Source organism: Alligator mississippiensis, chromosome 11 (genome assembly GCF_030867095.1).
Source record: "Alligator mississippiensis isolate rAllMis1 chromosome 11, rAllMis1, whole genome shotgun sequence".
NCBI classification, from domain to species: domain Eukaryota; kingdom Metazoa; phylum Chordata; order Crocodylia; family Alligatoridae; genus Alligator; species Alligator mississippiensis.
The window spans coordinates 63,607,202-63,625,134 of record NC_081834.1 but is presented as its reverse complement, the minus strand read 5'-3'; the positions used below and the strand labels follow the sequence as shown (position 1 = coordinate 63,625,134).

The 17,933-nt window shown below is 52.0% G+C and overlaps 1 protein-coding gene across 1 annotated transcript; it reads right to left on the bottom strand.

The window, feature by feature from the left end:
* Positions 1-275: 275 nt before the first annotated feature.
* LOC102574471 (major histocompatibility complex class I-related gene protein) lies at positions 276-10,043 on the bottom strand. The gene is made up of 7 exons (XM_006274934.4): positions 9,910-10,043; positions 4,301-4,561; positions 3,469-3,744; positions 3,057-3,332; positions 2,615-2,734; positions 1,578-1,610; positions 276-1,458 (listed from the first exon to the last, which is right to left on the bottom strand). Exons 1-7 carry the CDS (start codon positions 9,995-9,997, stop codon positions 1,412-1,414), a joined length of 1,101 nt encoding a protein of 366 aa, XP_006274996.1. The 5' UTR covers positions 9,998-10,043; the 3' UTR covers positions 276-1,411.
* Positions 10,044-17,933: the final 7,890 nt, after the last annotated feature.

Genomic DNA, 17,933 nt, shown 5'->3' with positions numbered 1-17,933 from the left:
GTTTAGTCAGGGACAGTCCTGCCTGGAACAGGGGACTCTTACCAGGAACCTGGCACTGTTCGGTCTTTTGAGACAAGACTCCAGCCTGTCTGTGATCAGGGCTCTTTTGCAAGCTGAGACACAAAACTCAGGGACAGTTACACCTTCCTTTACTTATTCCTCTTGTGGTTCACCCAGTCATGATGCAGTCCCCATTTCCCAGGGATCCGCCATTCCCCTGTGATAGGGAAGGCTTTCCTACCACCCACATCAGATACAGAGATCAGAGGCAGGTCTATAACCCAATCTTTTATTGATGATGATACCCAGAGCATAAAAATAAGTTGTGCCTGTGCCTGTCCAACTCCCTGCAGCAGCACAAGACAGATTCTCAGCTCTACTGGCCAGAGGACGCAGAGGAGAGAAGGAAACTGGCAGGGTGGATTTGATGTAAATGAAATCAATTTAAAACATGATTAAAATCATGATTTAAATCACTGGTCAGGAAGCCTCAATTTAATCACTGCTTTCTAAAAAAAGTGTTCTTGTTGTTTGATATAGCCTTAATATGTATTATTCTCAACCTATAGATCTAGATTTAATTTTTAGAAGGCACACCCTATACTTTTTAAAGCAGTGATTTTTAATCTTTTTCAAATTAATTTTGTAGCTATATCAGAAAACTGAATTATGACATTTAAATTGTTTTAACTAAGACAACAAGCTTGTGTATTTTGGACATTTTTCTTCAACAACAAACATATAATTATTTTAACAAAGTATATATGTTTTTGAATTTTTAACTATTTTAGTTATGTGAAACGTGTTTTCAACAAAAATGTAATAAATTATTTCAGCCAGATCAACATGCAAAACGTAAAATATTGGGTTATGCAGCAACTCAGTCTTCCAGTTAAAAGCTGGATTATCACTTCAGTAGTCTCTGATGGAGCCAGGTGCTGAAGTGACTTCCACCAGTTCACTGGTGTGACTCTCTTTCAAACCTCATCAGCAAATATGTATTTCTTGAATGGTTCACCCTTACCCCTGGAATTTATTGTAGTTGGTGTTAGAGAGGGATGACTGCTGGATGCCCATGTCATAGCCAACTCTTCTTCCGCAGTTAAGGACTGACCCTGGTACTGAGTACTGAAAATATTGGCAAGAAAACGAACTGGAGATGGTGCTTGATCTATTTGTTTTTTAAATGACTGCAATTTAACTCTGTCATTGCGATTTTCTCTTTTCACAGTCTCACTCAGTTCCTTCACATTTCAACAGCATCGGCAATAAAATAGCAGTATCCCTGCACTTTGTTCAAGGCTATAGAAATAGGCTTCAGGACAGTCGGCACACGTTCTACATTTCTCTTTAGCTCAACGTTGAGAACTTGGGCTATGACAGTTCATTTATTTCATCACAATTTTGGTTTTCAGTTGCTGTTCCTGATGACAAGGCTGCTTTCGGGAATCATCTCAGCTGCCAAGAGAGGAAACATGATTTAGAGGTGGTGATGGCCTAAAGGTTCCCAGCAAGACAAAGGGCTCCCACACCCTCTACCACAAAGGCCCTGGGAGGTGGGCCCAGGATGTACTCACTGCTTGCTGGAGCATAGCTGGGTTTGGTGATGCCTGGAAGCCAAGTGGAGAGAAAGGTTCGTCACTGCAGAGGAATTGGCGACAGGGGCTAATCCTACTCGATGAGCCCAAGGGCAGACAATACCCCCTGTTCACCCATAGGCACTGTCCTAACAAGAGCCACCGGTGTCACAACCAGTGGCACAGGGCCAAGGCTGCAGAGCATGAGGCACATGGGACCTGCCCCAGAGCAATCAACTCAGGCTCCCTCCTCAGGCAGCCTTGTTGCAAGGAACTCCCACCCCTCAGAGCCGTGGCTCAGACTGTCTACAGGCAAAGCCACCCCTAGGGCTGTGCAGGGCCTGGGGAAAGGGGGTGGCGAATGGCCAGAGCTGGTGGAGCTGGGAGGGGGTGGGGGGGAGGCAGTGGCAAACAGTGGCAGGGCCTGTATGGGACTGTCCACAGGGCCCCCAAAGCGCAGGGCCTGGGGCGGTGGCCCCGATTCACCTCAACTGCTCTCTCCAGGATAGCCCTCTGCAGTAGCAGGCAGGACCAGGCTGGCCCCTGACCCAGCCGCCTTTTCCAGCAGCTCTTACCCGAGCCACCAGGGAAAGGAATTTGTGTTACCTCTACCCCTACAGTTAGGGTCAGCCCTAAGGGCCCTCCTCCCCAGTTGCCACCCAGGAGAGCTGCCCGTCCCCAACAAGTGGCTAGTAACGGGTGCATGGCATGCATGACAAAAAAGCTGTGGGACAACGTTTTCCTAAAAAGGCTCCATGCAAGGGTGCTTCCTGGTCCCTCAACAGAGCCCTTCTAGGAACACCACTGCTGTGACTCATCTCCTCTTCTGGTCCTGGCACACACAATAGGTAAATATGCAGACCAGCAGGGAGCTGTGCTGCGGCTGCTGGAGGGCTCCCTGGGCTCTCATGGCTGATGGGGTGGGTACAACAATAGTGCCCCAGCTCTGCCCCAGACACACACTGTGCCATGCTGGGGAGGGACTGTTCCACCCTCTTCTGCCACCTCTTTCCTTGCTGCCACAAAGACCCTCTTACCTCCTGACTTCTTCCTCCAGAAGATGACAACGCCCAGGATAGCAACAACCAGAATCAGACCTCCGGCTACAATGAAGGTAGCTAAGACCCCAGGGGGTGGAGTGTCCATCCGATCGGGGACTGCAGGGTAGAGAAGAGGAGAAGTTACTGGGGGAGGCACATGCCACAGATGCACCTTCTAGGGACAGGATTATGTACCACTGCTGTTCAGTCTCCACCACCTGGACCCTGCCCTCACCCTGAATGTGAACTTGGCCTGTGGAACTCCCTGCCACAGGACGTGCTCTAGGCTGAGAACTGTCTCTCTGGGTCATGGCAGGGCCTGGGCAAGAGCAGTGAATGCAGCCCATGAGCAGGGATGTCTGAGGTCACACAGTGCAGACAGTCCCTCCCCTACTCCATTATTTTCCAAGGGACTGGGACAACCCCAAGCAACCCTCACCCCATGTGAGCAAAGTCTCCGGTAGGCTGCTGTGCTCCACTTGGCAGGCATAGCGGCGCATGGCTGATGTGGGTGCAAGCTCCAGGGACGTCCAAAGGTAGAACGTGTCATTGGTAGTGGGAAGGATCCCACTGGTGAAGGTCTCTGGGAGTATCTCCCCTCCCTCTTGCACCCACGAGACTTGGATGGGACGTGGGTAGAAGCCCCTCACGTGGCAGGACAGGCTGACAGACCCATCCGGGCCATTTCTGCGGGACACTGACACCACGGGGGAGACTGTGGGGAAGCAGAAAGACAAGGAGTTAGTGACAAGCCTGGGTCTGGAACAGCCTCAGAGAGCAACGACATGTGTGCACAAGGCCTGTTGTGTACTAGAAGCCCCATGCCTGTGTCACCAGAACCCTTTGCTCACCCTTCTGGGCCAGGATTGCCCTTCCCTCTTGGAGCAAGCTCTTCAAAGTTTCCAGACACTTCTCCTTCAGGTACCACTGGACAAATTGGGTCCAGGTCTTGCTATTTTCCCACCACAACTTCTGGGCAAACGCCACTGGAACTGCTGCCACCCATGTTTGCCGCTGGATGTCGAAGCTGATGAAATCCTCCCCGTCGTAGGCATACTGGAACTTCTGGTCCCCCAAAACATCACTGCTAAGAGAGCAGCCCACATGGACCTGTTCAACATGGAGCCCTGCACGGAAGCATCTGGTCAGCACGCGGCAACCTCCTATTACATATGCTACTTTCCAGCAGGACAGACAGTCCAGCCAATAGCCTCAAGTCTCGTCTACACCCACCTCCACAGGATCCACTGCAACCCCAGGTACTTCTGGGCTGTGCTGCGACCTGGCCAGCTACCCCCCAACCAGTGTGCATTTGGGTTCTCTTCCCGAGGCACAGCACCTGAGGCCCCTGTCACCTGTTATGCATATTATATAAGTAAGGGATTAAGTAATAAATTAAAAACATCCATGATATTGATCCATCATACTGATATCTATCCATGGGTAGGTTCCCTTTGCTTGCACTTACTCAGGCACTTATGTGGCCATCTCACTTCAATGCTACCTGCCCTTATTGCTTGGTTCTCTGCTCTCCCAGGGAGATGCAGCTGTGAGCACGCAAGCCTCCTTGCCCTTGTGTTTGCTACCAATTGCAAGGAAGAGCTGATGAATTGGGTGTGCTTCATGGCAGCTGTGGACACTTTCAATGTACAAGTTTGTCAAGAACAAGCCTGGGGCACTCACCACTTGTCTGGTTATACAGCTTCATCCAGCTCTTTACGTTAGCTTTGGAGCCTTTCGCGTATCCCCGGAACTCCCGGGTCTGTTCCCGCACATAGCCAGCGCCCAGAGCCCGCTTCACCCAGTCCTGGGTGGGTCTGAACTCTTGGGTTTCACTCTGGTACGTGGCGAATACAAAGTCATCCACTCTGGCAATCATGAAGTAGTTATAGTCCCCCTCTTCCTCATCAGTTCCAATGACCTGAACATCTAGGCGGTGATAACCTGAAATGCAGACGAGACATCAAGGGTTAACATGATGTATACTGCATTGCACAACCTGACTGCCTGAGAACCGCAGCAACAGACCAAGACTTCAGGGGCTGGGGCTACACATGCATGGAATGAAAAGAGTCCCTGACTCAGCTGATGGCTAACAAAGAAGTCTTGGGACAAGAGGCAGACTGATGGGAATGTACAGAGAAGATATTACCTAGCCTGATGGGCAGTGCCCTCACAAGGAAGGTGTAACAGCACAGTCTAGTGCTGGTATTAACTTAATTTTAATCCTGATCTGATGCTTCAAACTTCTGATGCTTACCCAACTTGGCTTGGTGTCATCTGCAAGCTTACTATATGTGTGCACAAGTCCATCCTTCTAGTCATCAATAAAGGCATTGAATGGTACCGAAACCGCAAACAGATTTCTGGGGAACCCCACTCAATGGCTAGGGACAGAAGTTACACACAAACCAGTTTAAGTGATCAGAAACTGGTTTAAAGCTGTAACAGAACAGATGTTCAGTGCATATAAACCAGTTTCAAAGTGGCTGGTTAAGATAACTGGTTGAATGTAGTATCAGACTTAACTGATTTAGCTCAAACCAGTTTATAAAACTTCTGTCCCCAAACCCTTCCTGATTCAAGTTAAATCAGAGTCCCCCAGCATCCCAGCATGCTTTGTAGCCCAAGGCTTGTCTTTGCTGTCTGCTCCAGAGAGTAGGGCTGGCTCTGCCTTCTGCTTCCTACCTGAAGCAGTGAAGGCTGGCTCACTGCCTTCAACCCTCCCTGTGGCAAACCCCTGCTAGGGTCTGGGGCCAGGGAGAGAAGAATTAACCTTCCCTTTACCAGAGTATGGAGCTGCCCTGGTCTGCTTGCTTAGTGCTGGCTACAACTGTGAACTACAATTCCCAGAGGCACCTGGAAGCAGGAAGGGGAGATGACAGGCAACCCTGCAGAGTCCTGCTGTTGCAACTGGACTGCAAATTCGAGACTTGGGGGCAGCAGGAAGAGGAGGCGAACACACAGCCCATGCTGGCTACTGCAGGAGAGACATGCTCTTGCACCCCCTGGCTTCTGGTGTGAGCCACTGCAGGCACGTGGCTGCATTTCCTGAATCAAAAGTTAATTCATTCTTCATTTGCTTATTGGTTCAATCTTTGCAGCTTAGACTAACTTATAAAAACTGAATGAATTCAGCCTTGGGCTTTTTGATCATCTGTCTTTAGCCAATGCCTCCTCTCAATGATATGCTGAGCTGTGGATGGCAGCCAACCAGTTATTGGACCGCTAATGATCATTTCACCTAATTGGGATTTCCTTACAAGAATAACCCAGGAGACAGTATGCAAAGCCTTGCTGACCTACTAATACAGCACATCTGTTATTCCCTGCTTGTCCACAGAGCTCACTGCCTTATCACGGAAGGAGAACGGATTGGTTGAGCATGACTTGCTCTTGACAAACCAAGGTTGACTGTACCTGGCCACTGCTTTATTTTCCAGGTGCTTAGAAATGGATTCCTTGATGACATGCTCCTTCCCCTTGACAAGAAGGGTGGATGAGAACACAACCTGAGACCCAGATCCCTTTGTTCTTGGTGCCTCAAGCCTTGGAGCCACTTTGGATCTGCTCAGGATTAACTCCAGTATCATGAGTGGTCACTTGGATGGGCAGAATGGGGGAGCAAGGAAGAGCGGGATGCATTTTGGGGGCCTTTTTGCTACATCTTGGCTTCAGGCTCTGAGACAATAGCTCTGGCTGACAAATGCGTCTGTGGACTTATAGATATATAATTCAGTTTAAGATTGAAGCAAAAACAAATATAACTTTATTAGGAGGTGCACTAATATGCTACATCATGTACTCTGTATTTAGAGATGCAACAATTAGGTCAAAACTAATAGACCTCTGTTGTTTCTTTGGTCCTATATCCACTGGAAATAAATGCACATCTCTTTCAGGCTCATAAAACAAAAAAGCTTGCCTACTTGAGCATCTTAGCAGTGCCTCCAATGCTTCACTGAAAATTAGTTTCACATCCGAGTTCATGCTCAAGAGAGTTAACATTTCCACTACTGAGTTAATGCTTCTCGCTAGAGTTGAACACAGGCTGCAGGGCTGTGAAATAGGAGCTACAGTATCAGGAGCAGCTCCCAGATGGCAGAACTGTAGAAGAGCCCAGGAGAGGTTCCCTTGTCTGGGGCTCATTGAATGACCACAGCGGATGAAAGCAAAGTGCAGTGGCGAGCAGCAGGGAGCTGCAGTGCCCTGAGCTCCTGGGGCAGTGGGATGAGAAGTCCCAAATCATATCATCTCCACTGGACTCCCAGGAACTGCACCAGTCTCTACTGGTCTCCAATGCCCCCTGCTGGCCGACCGCCTCACGGTCCTGCTGGGATGCAGCACTGTAAGGCCCTACCATACTTCCAGGTTAAAACTGTACAGAAAGCAGCTGTTACACATGTTCAAGCAGTACCTTTGCCATTTTTATGGAATAATAATTACTTTGCATGTGTGGCCAGTCTAAATGTATTGTGCCATTCACCAGTGAATTGTGCAATACATTTAATGTGTGGCAGGGCCCTAGCCTCACAGAACAGTACCTGTAATTATTCTGTTTATTTCTGTATTAGATGTATATGATGCCCTTCCCAGTCCAACAAATGCACAGGGCAGTCTACAGTTGGAGACAGGATCACTTGCAGGAGCATGGAGAAGATTAAAATAAAATACACAGTCAAAACTCCCTTGGCAATATTCCAGTGCCTAAATGCTAACTCAGATAGGATGGTTTCACCCTACACCTGGAAGATGTCCAAACTTGGGCTATGGTGGGCATCAAGGGGCTGGTAGCTCCAGAACCGAGGAGTGACAGCTCAGAACAGCCTCCCACGTGGGTTTGACAGGCAGCAACATTTCTATCCAGGCAGCAGCAAGGGAGTCAAGTAACATCATGCCTCATTATCATCTACCTGTTCCCTGGTCATCCGAGGTGTTTACTGACCCCCTCTCCGTTTTAGTTCAGGTTATCAGGTAATCAGGTTATCCTTGCTTCTGCAGTGTTGCTATCTGTTAGCCATGCCAGGTCATGTCTCTCTTCTGCTTCACACCCCCGCAGACTGGGTTTAGTCCTAGCTGAACTGAACTCAGGGAGGGTAACATGAACTCTGGGAAATACTAACTCAAGTGTGAAAATGACTAACAGGGTTGTGCTGGAGGCAGTGTCCAGATGGTGAAGAAGGGTAGCCCTTGTTGTGCAAATCTGAATGAGAGAAGCACATCTAACTCTGCCAACCACAGGAGTAATCAAACAAGAGCCTTGGACTACTTTGCCTGGTCTGCTGTGATTCTTAACTTAACATTTCATCTAGCAAGTGAGTGCGTGTGCCAATAAAGTTCTCTTCAGTTTTGCTTTGATCTGAAACTGAAGGTGGATAGCCCTAGGCCCCAAGCATAGCAGTAAAGCTTCTTGTGTTTTACCTGGAGAAAAATGGGAGTTGTGTTGCATGGGACAAGGCACCACAAAGTCTGTGCACCTGCTTGTCCCTGCCAAAATCCCCGATCCACCCTCATATGCAAGCTAGCTGCTTCCCCTGCTGCCTCAAGTCAGCCCAGCTCTTGTTTTCCCAGGACAGTTCATCCTCTGCCTCTGCAGCCTTGGATCCACAGCCCAACAAAACCAAACAACACAGACTTCCTGTCCTTTCTGCGTATGTAGGAGGGGGCTGGCTGGGCTCTATCCTTTCCCCCCACATCTCTGCTCCTGGGTTTCTAACCTTATTTGTGGCTCTACCCTCATTAGCTGACCACATCTGGCCCCAGCCTCCAAACTCACAGACTCTTCAGCCTGTGGCTTCCAATACTCCCAAACCCACTGCAGGCATTCTAGGTGCAAGCCCCAAGCCAGGGGCCTTGGGGTCCAGATGTCCCCTGGTCTTGCTTGCCCCTAGCCAAAAGGCCATAGAAGCAAGCTAGAGCAATTGTAGAGATCCTCCCAGTGGGAAACTTTAGTAGACTTTTGCCTGCCACAGTATAAGGGACTGGTCTCCACCCTGGGCCAAGTCATTCAAGGCAGAGAAGAAGGGGATCTCCCCACCAGAAAAGTAAAACCACCTGGGCTGAAAACTATGACAGGTAAATTTAAGAACAGGGACTACAGTTGATCAGCATCAAAAGTTATCTCCCCTGAGCACGTGGGAGTGTGCAGACTTGTATTGCAGCCTGAGAGACTGTTCAGCCAGTTCAGGTGCTTCCAAGCAGGTCCTGCCTGGGACAGGGTGCTGCACGGCAGTGACAGATGCCAATTTAAATGCACCTGAGCAGGGAAGACTTGGAACAAAAGTGTCCACTTGGGCCACTTCCCCCCCCCCCCCCCTCCATGCTAGGAAGGGGTTAATGCACCAGAGCTGGCCCCACAATGCTAATTACTGCTCTGGGCTGGTATCTGCCCTGGTCCCTGCTGATCCCAGCACAGCAGAGCACAGCAGGCAAAGCCCAGAGCAACCTCTAGCTGCTTCCAACTTCTCCCACACCAGCCCCTGCCCCTGCCCCGAACCCACCACAGCGGTGCTCAGCCGTGAGCCCAAGGCCCCCCAGGAAATGCCACCTCTTTGTTCTCACCGCGCCCAAGGACAGAGACACCAGAGCAGCTCCCGGGGGCAGAGACCTCGGACCAGGGCAGGGTGCTGGCGACAGACTGGGCTCCTGTCACACACTGTGGGTTTCTCTCACGAGTCCTGTCTGCACGCCTAGCAGCGCTCAACGGCTGGCCCGCGGGCACCCCGACGCACCAACCCCAGCTGGGGAATCGCTGCGCTACAACTAGCGCCTGGTTTTCCTTTTTTTGGTGAAGATCACGAAATCAAGTGATTTCCATGAAAAATGCTTTTTTGCAACGAAATACCACGACGTGGCTGCTTCCTGGCGAGCTCCCCATCACGCGGCCGTCTCACGGCAACGCTGCTGCAAGCTGCAGAAAACGCCCCGCAGCAAGAGCGGCCGGCCCGGCGCAGGAGGCGGCGTCGCCCACGGGGCAGGTGAGCGCTGCCCACCCCGGCCCGCCCGGAGACGCTCACTACCGGCCTCTCTCAAAGGGAGGGCACTAGCTCGGGACACCCGAGTGCCCGGGGCGACGAGAGACAACGGGGCGGGCTGAGGGCCAGGGGGCACGGCGCACGGCAGCCCTTGAACGCGCACACCACCCCGACACTGCACGGCCGCCGGGCAAGGTGCAGGTGCAGGGCAACTGGGCCAGGCCCCGAGGTCCCGGGCTCGGCGGTGCGGGGGGAGCGCGGCGAGAGCCCTGCCGCCGCGCAGGAAGCCCGGATCCCGCACCGCCCGCCCGCACTCACCGGCACCGGCGGCGGCCGCCAGGAGCAGGAGCAGGAGACCTAAGACCGTGCGGACAGCCGCGGGGCTCCCGTCCCCGCCCGCGCCCATGTCCGTCCCGCATCCGGCCAGCCCGCCCGGCGCTCTGTGCGGAAGGTAGCTCGGGCGCTCCATTTTATACTGGCCCCGCCCCCCCGCCCGCATTGGTCGTTGTGACACCGCCCACCCAATGGCAGCGCGCCGAGCTGCGCGTCACCGGTGGCCGGGCGAATCCCGCGCAGGCAGGAAAGTGAAAGGCGCGCGCGGACAGGCCGGGGCCCGAGTAGGGGGAGGATGCGCTGCGCGGGAGCTTCCAGCCGCAGGGCAGGGTGCCGCCCCGCCCCGCCCCGCCCCGCCCGGGGGATTTCCAGTGGGAATCCCCGCCTGGGACCCGCTGCTCCGTGCCTCTGCCTTCCCCGGCGGGCTGGGGGCGGGTTCCCCGCAGGCAGGCCGCCCCAGGGGCGGGGGGTGCTGAGTCCCAGTGCATCTGCCTCGGCGCCCCTCCCTCTCTGGTCCGCCCCCTCCCCCTCCCCCGTGCCTGGCTTCTGCCCAGGCTTGTCACAAGCCAGAGGGCACGTCTCGCCCGTTGCCTGCTTCCCCGCCCCTCGCAGGCAAGTCTCAGCTTTGTTAATGGCCAGTCCTCGTGTCCTGCCCATTGCCACAGGGCCTCCCCCTACCTCCCGGCTCCTGCCTCTGTCCCTCTCTCTCTTTCCCCCCCCGGAACAGGGTTAGGGTCCCCTGCTACAGACAAGTAATGCTCGTCTCACCACATTGAGATTTTTTTCCCCCTCCTCATAAGAACAACCCAGGAGGCAGTGTGAAATACAGCACATCAGTCCCCTTTGCTCACCGCTTTGTCGCAGACGGACATCGGGCTGGTTGAGCATGGCTTGCTCTTGACAAACCCGTGTTGGCTGCTCCTGGCCCCCGCTTTATCTTCAAGGTGCTGAGAGGTGGATTCCTTGATGATGCTCCCCAGGGTCTGTCCCCTTGCCCAGGAGGGTGGATGAGGACATAACCGGAGACCCAGGCCCCTCCATCCTTGGTGCGTGGAGCCCTGGAGCCACTTCGGATCTGCCGAGGATCACTCCAGTATCGTGAGTGACCACATGGACCGGCAGAATGAGGAAGCAGTGGAAGAGGTGGATGAGTTTTGGGGACCTTTTTGTTACATCTTGGCTTTGGGCTCTGAGACAGCAGCTTTGGCTGATGGATATACCTCTGTGGACCCAGGGATATATAACTCAGTTTAAGATTGAGGCAAAAACAAATCTATCTTTATTGGGAGATGGACTAATATGCTGTGTCATGCACTCTGTATTAAAAAAGGCAACAATTATTTCATAGATTTCATAGACATTAGGGGCTGGAAGGGACCTTGCAAGACAGGGGTGGGCAAAATGCAGCCCAGGGGCCAGATGCGGGACTTCAGGCCATTCTATCCGGCCTGCAAGACCCCTAAAAAAATCAGAAAATTAATATTTATCTGCCCCTGTCTGCCTGTCATGTGGCCCTCGATGGCTTGCCAAGACTCAGTAAGAGGCCCCCTGCCCAAATGTAATTATCCACTCCTGTCGCAAGATCATCGAGTCCAGCCCCCCTGCCATAGGCAGGAAGTCTGCTGGGGTCAAGTGATCCCAGCAAGATAAACATCCAAACGCCTTTTGAATGAGTCCAGAATAGGTGCTTGCACCACCTCTCAGGGGAGTCTGTTCCAGACCCTGGACACTCGGACTGTAAAGTTTTTCCTTGCATCCAATCTAAACTGGCCTTTCAGGAGTTTGTGGCTGTCAGACCTTGTTATCCCTTGGCGTGCCCTGGTGAACAACTGTTCTCTCAGATCCTGGTGCACCCCGCTTATATATGTATAGGCTGCCACCAAGTCACTCTTGAGCCTTCTCTTCTCCAGGCTGAAGAGTCCCATGTCCCTCAGCCTCACTTTGTAAGGCTTGCTCTCTTGGCCCAAAACTGGATGCAGTACTCTAGCTACAGCCTCACTAGGGCTGAGTAAAGCAGGAGGATGACATCTCTGGTTTTGCTTGAGATGCATTGGTAGATGCATGCCAGCGTTTGGTTTGCTTTGCCGGCCATGGCATTGCATTGGTGGCTCATGTTCATTGGGTAGTCAATCAAGACCCCCAGGTCTCTTTTGGTCATGGTGCTAGCGAGCATAGCACTGCTGAGCCTGTAAGTATGATGCTGGCTTTTTCTCCCAAAGTGGAGCATCCTGCACTTCTCTATATTAAATGCCATCAGGTTTTGGCACACCCTCCTTGGGAGCACATCCCCGTCAACCTATATCCCAAACCTATCCTTCAGTGTGACCACCTTCCCCCATAGTTTAGTGTCATCCATGAACTTTGCCAGTCTGCATCTGACACCCAAATTCAGATCGTTATTGAGGATGTTGAAGAGTACTGGCATGAGCACTGAGTCCTGAGGGACTCTACTGGTCACCTTGTGCCACATTGATTTGTTGCCATCAACTAGTACTCCTTAGCTCCAAACCCCAGAGCCAGTTCCCCAGCCATCAGACCCTGATACCGCAGTTCCCAGCTTAGCCACGAGGACATTATGGGAGAGCAAGTCAAAGGCTTTCTTGAAATCCAGATATTTGACATCAACCTCGTCTCCCTTGTCTAGGAAATGTGTTACCTGGTCATAAAAGGAGACGAGGTTGGTCAGGCAAGACCTTCCAGTAACAAAGCCATTCAGAAGGTTGCCTTCCGTTAGCCTGTTACTCAGGGGCAATGTATAGGGGGTGCACGTGCACCCCCTGAGTATGGCAGTGCACCCCCTATAAAAAGGTGCTGCAGACACTGTCAGCAACGCCTGTGGGTGGTTACCACTTGCCACCCCTCTGTCAGCGGCATCTGCGGGTGGTCTGTGATCCCCAATGGCCACTGCTGACACTGTTGGCGGCATCAGTGGGTGGTCACCGACCCCTGGTCGGCTCTCGGCACCCCTGCCCCCTCCCACCGCTGAAAGCACTGGCGGCATCTGTGGGAGCTCCCCTGCGTACCAACACCACACTCACACCACTGCCGCCACTCTCCCACTGCCACCATGCCCCCTCACCTGTCAGGGGCACGCCTCATAGTTTCATAGTAGGTAGGGTCAGAAAGGACCTGAGCAGATCATCAAGTTCAACCCCCTGCCATGGCAAGAAAGAGTACTGGGGTCAAACGACCCTGGCAAGGTGTTCATCTAGCCTCCTTCTTTTAGCTTCATTCATGCTGTTACTGATGTATCCCTTGAGGATTTTCTCCAAGATCTTTCCAGGTCTGGACATCACAGTGATTGGCCTGTAATTCCCTGGATCTTCCTTCCTTCCTTTCTTAAAGATTGGAAACATGTTGGCTCTTTTCCAGTCTTCCGGTACCTCACCCAAACACCATGAATTCTCAAACATCTTTGCCATAGGTTGTGCTATGATGTCTGCCAGCTCCTTCAAGACTCTTGTCCGGGCCTATGGACTTGTGGACATTGAGCATCTCGAGGTGTTCCCTCACTTGATCTACAATTGTGGGCCCATCTCCTGCTTCCTGGATGTTTTGCGTCCTGTCTGACAGTATGGGTGGAAAACTGGGTGGGTGGAAAACTGACGCAAAGTAATCATTTAGAGATTGGCCTTTCCTTGGGCTTCAGACGTCAGCTGCCCCATTTGATCTCACAGGGGCTCAGTGTTGCCTTTGTTCTTTCTCTGACTTCCCACATATCTGAAGAAGGACTTTTTGTTGTCCTTGATTCCCGTGGCTAGCCTGAGTTTGGTTTCTCCCTTGGCTTTTCTGGACCACTCTCTACAAGTGTGGCACCTGAATAACCTAGCTAGTGCTGAGTGGTCCTCCTTGGTGATGATTCCCATTTTCCATCTGATGTAAGCTTCTCTTTTAAGTTTCACAAGATCCAAAAGTTCCCTGTTTAGCCAAGGGGGCTTCCCTGCCCACTGACTGCATTTCCTGTAGGAGGGGATGGACTTTACTTGTGCTTCAAGGATTGCATTCTTAAGGAATAGCTTTCCTCATGGACTCCCCTTTCTAAGGGGCTATGGTCTTTTAGTGTCTGATGCACTAGTCTCCTGAGTTTGTGACAGTCTGGCTGCCCAAAGATGAGCATTTCTATTTTACTGAGGGATTTGTCCATCCAGCTTTGGATAGAGAAAGTGATCAGTTTATGGTCACTGTCACCAAGCTTCTCCTTGATCCTCAGATCGCTCACCAGATCATCCCTTTGGCCAGAGCCAGAGCCAGAGCCAGCAGTGCCTCTCCCCTAGTCAGCCTGTGGACCTCTTGCATTAGGTAGAGGTCATCAATGCAAGTGAGAAAGGGACACGACCAGTCAGATTTGGCCATGTGCTCTTCCCAGAGGATGTCAGGGAGGTTGAAGTCCTCCATGACGATCATGCAACAGGAGTGTGCGGCCTCAGCCAGTTCCCTATTGAATACACGAGCCAGTTCTTGGTTGGGAGGAATATAATAGATTCCTACAATTATATCCCCTTCCTCATGCTCTCCCCGTATATTGATCCAGAGGGTCTCAAGATGCCCTTCTTGGTTAGTGAACTCAGTTTGAAGGGAAGTGTACTGCTCTTTGACGTAAAGAGCTATGCCCCACCCCTCTTCCCAACGCAGTTTCTCCTCTACAAGGTATAGGCTTCTATATCTACAGTAGGTGGAGTCCCACCAGGTCCCCATTATCCCTATGAGATTGTACTCTTTGTCACACAAGAGAAGGGCCAGTTCCTCTTGCTTGTTTCCCGAGCTCCTGGCGTTTGTGTACAGGCAGCTGAGTCTGCCATGGGAAGCCATTGGCTTCCCTATGTGATGGGATGTGACCTTTCCTTGGGCTGGGTTCCCTCGGGCTACCTAAGCTGTTCCTACTGTGGTTGCCATGACCTGGGCTACAACTGTTCATTGACTGCCCGCCCCCCAGCAATCTTAGTTCACAGCCCTGTTGAGTAGGTCAGCCATTCTGGCCGACAAGAGCTTCTTCCCTTTCCGGGTGAGGTGGAGGCCATCTCTTCCCAACAAGATAGAAAGGAGCTGTTATTCATGCTCAACATGGGTTGATTAGGAAGAACCTAATCAACCCATGTTGTTTCTTTGGTCCTGTAGCCATTGGAAGTAAATGCATCTCTCTTGCAGTTTCATAAAACGAAAATCTTGCCTAGGAGAGCATTTTGGTAGTGTCTCCAATGCTTCACTTAAAAATCGTTTCACATCTAAGTTAATGCTCACCTAACATTAGCATTTCCACTCCACTTTCTAGCTAAAGTTAAAGACAGTCTTCAGGGCTGTGTAATAGGAGCTCTGGAATCAGGAGCAGCTCACAGACAGCAGAAGAAAGACTAGCTTTCTCTCTCTGGCCAGCAGATGAAGCTAGGAAGGTTTCCTTGTTTGGAGTTCATTGAATGACCACAGAGGGATGAGAGGAAAGGCCAGGGTGGAGCAGCCCGGAGCTGTGGCCTGAGCTCCTGGGGCAGTGAGATGAGCAGTCCCAAATCATACAACCGCCGCTGGACTCGCAGGAACTGCACTGGTCTCTACTGGTCTCTAATGCCCTCTGCTGGCCGACCCCCTCAAGGTCCTGCTGGGAAGCAGCACTATAAGGCCCTACCATACTGTCAGATTACAGCTGTATACAAAGTAGCTGTTACACATGTTCACGCAGTAACTTCATACTAGGTGACCAGCGCCGCAAAGAGGGGAAGGATCACCTCCCTGGGTCCGCTTGTGATGCATCTGTAGATACACAACAAGGTGTGGTTAGCCTTACTGACCGCTTCCTTGCATTGGTGGCTTATCTCCATCCTGGAGTCAGCAATGACTCCAAGATCCCTTTCAGCCAGGATTGGACCAAAAGAAATCTGAGGTTCAACAAGGAAAGTCCTGCACTTAGTGTGGAGCAATCCCGTGCACTGCTACAAGCTGGGGACCAACAGGCTAAGCAGCAGCTCTGCAGAAAAGGACCTGGTGGTTACAGTGGACAATAAGCTAAGTAAAAGCCAACAGTGTGCCCTTGTTGTGAAGAAGGTTAAGGGCATCCTGGGCTGCCTTTGGAGGAGGTAAGTGATTCTTCCCCTTTTTTCAGCACTGGCGAGCCCACATCTGGAGTCCTGTGTCCAGTTTTGGGCCCCACACTACAGAAAGGATGTGGACAAGCTGGAGATAGTCCAGCAGAGGACAATGAAATGGTTTGGGGGCTGGGACACATGACTTCTGAGTAGAAGCTGAGGGAGCTGGGCTTGTTTAGTCTGGGGAAGAGAAGACTGAGCAGGGAATTGAATAGCAGCCTTCAACTACCTGAAGGGTTGTTTCAGAGAGGATGGTACTAGACTGATGTCAGTGGTGGCAGATGACAGGACAAGGAGCAATGAAGTTTAGTTTGGTAAGAAGGAAAGACTTTTTCACGAGGAGGGTAGTAAAGCACTGGAGCAGGTTACTCAGAGAGGTGGTGGAAGCTCCATGGAGTCAGAGAAAATGAGGGTTGGAAGGGATCTCAGGAAGTCATATGTAGTCCAAACCCCACTGCTCAAAGCAGAGCCAGCCCCACCCAGATCATCCCAGCCAGGGATCTGTCAAACTGGGCCCTGCAAACTGCCAAGGTGGAGATTCCACTCCCCATCTCTCTTGGTAACCTGTCAAGTGGGTCCCATCTCATCCTAGCAATCCTTCTTCTTGGAACAACATCCCATGGTTGAAGAAGTCGAATCCCTGCTGGCAACACCATCTGCACAGCCATGCATTGATTTGCAGGATGCATCTGCTCCTGCCAGGGCCCTTTCCCTTGACCAAAAGGATTGAAGACAAGACCACCTGTGCCCCTGTCCCCTTCACCCTTGCACCCAGAGCCCTGAAGTCATTCTTGATCTACTCAGGGTCACCCCTGGCAACATCATTGGTGCCCACATGGATGAGCAGCATGGGGTGGCAGTCAGAGGGCTGGACAAGTGTCGGTAATCCTTCTGTGACATCTCGTATCCAGGCTCCATGCAAGCACTAGACCTCCCGGGATGACAAGTGAGGCTGGCAGATAGATCCCTTCATGCCCTGCAGAAGGGAGTCTCCAACCACCACCACCCATCTCTTCCTCTTTGTGGCTGTGGTCTCGATCCTCCCTCGCTTGGGGATTTCTGGCCTGGCCTCTTTCATCACTGGAGTGTGCTTCTCCTCCTCCATTGGTAGCGCTGCATATCTGTTCTCCAGGCAAACCACTGCAGGTGAGGGTGATGGCTTCTTCTTGCTGTCAGAAGATAAAAGCTTTCAGCTTACACCTTCCTGGGAGTCCATGCCCTCTTCCTTTTCTAGCACCACCTCTGGCAGTCCTTCCTCCACAGTGCTAGAGGTTTCTTCCAGCATCAAATAGATGAAGGCCTTGGGATGGAGGATGCTTCATAGCCTCACTACCTCCTCCTGTAGCTCTCTTGCCTGCTCCACAAGGGACACCACCAGAAGGCACCACTCATATTGCAGGCATTTTCCCATCCTTGGAGGTTTTTAAGACCCGGCTAGACAAAGCCTTAGCTGGGATGATCTAGTTGGCACTAGTCCTGCTTTGAGCAGGGGTTGGACTAGATGTGACCTCGTGAGGGTCCCTTCCAACCCTCATTGTGTATGATTTTATGATTGCCAATTGCCCATCATGAATGAAGGAGTGTTTCAGGGAATATTTACATGGTCCGCCCCTCTCCCACCCCACCCTTGAGGGTCGGCCGTGAAAACAGTCCCTCCACCACTGGCGCCACCTTCTCTTTCTCCACCTTCCAGCATGGTGGCTGCCTCCCCCTGCAGTGATGGAGATGGTGACAACTCCCTCACCCCAGGCTGCCTCCACTTCCCTGCCCGAGGTGGTGGTGATGACAGCTCCCTCCGTGCTGCCCACTTCTGCCTCTGCCTCCCTGCCTCAGGTGGCAGCAGTGGTGGTGGTGGTGGTGATGGTGATGGCTCCCATTCCTTTGGCCTCCTCTGCCTCCCTGCCTGGGACAGCGGCAGTGGCATCTCCTCTTCCC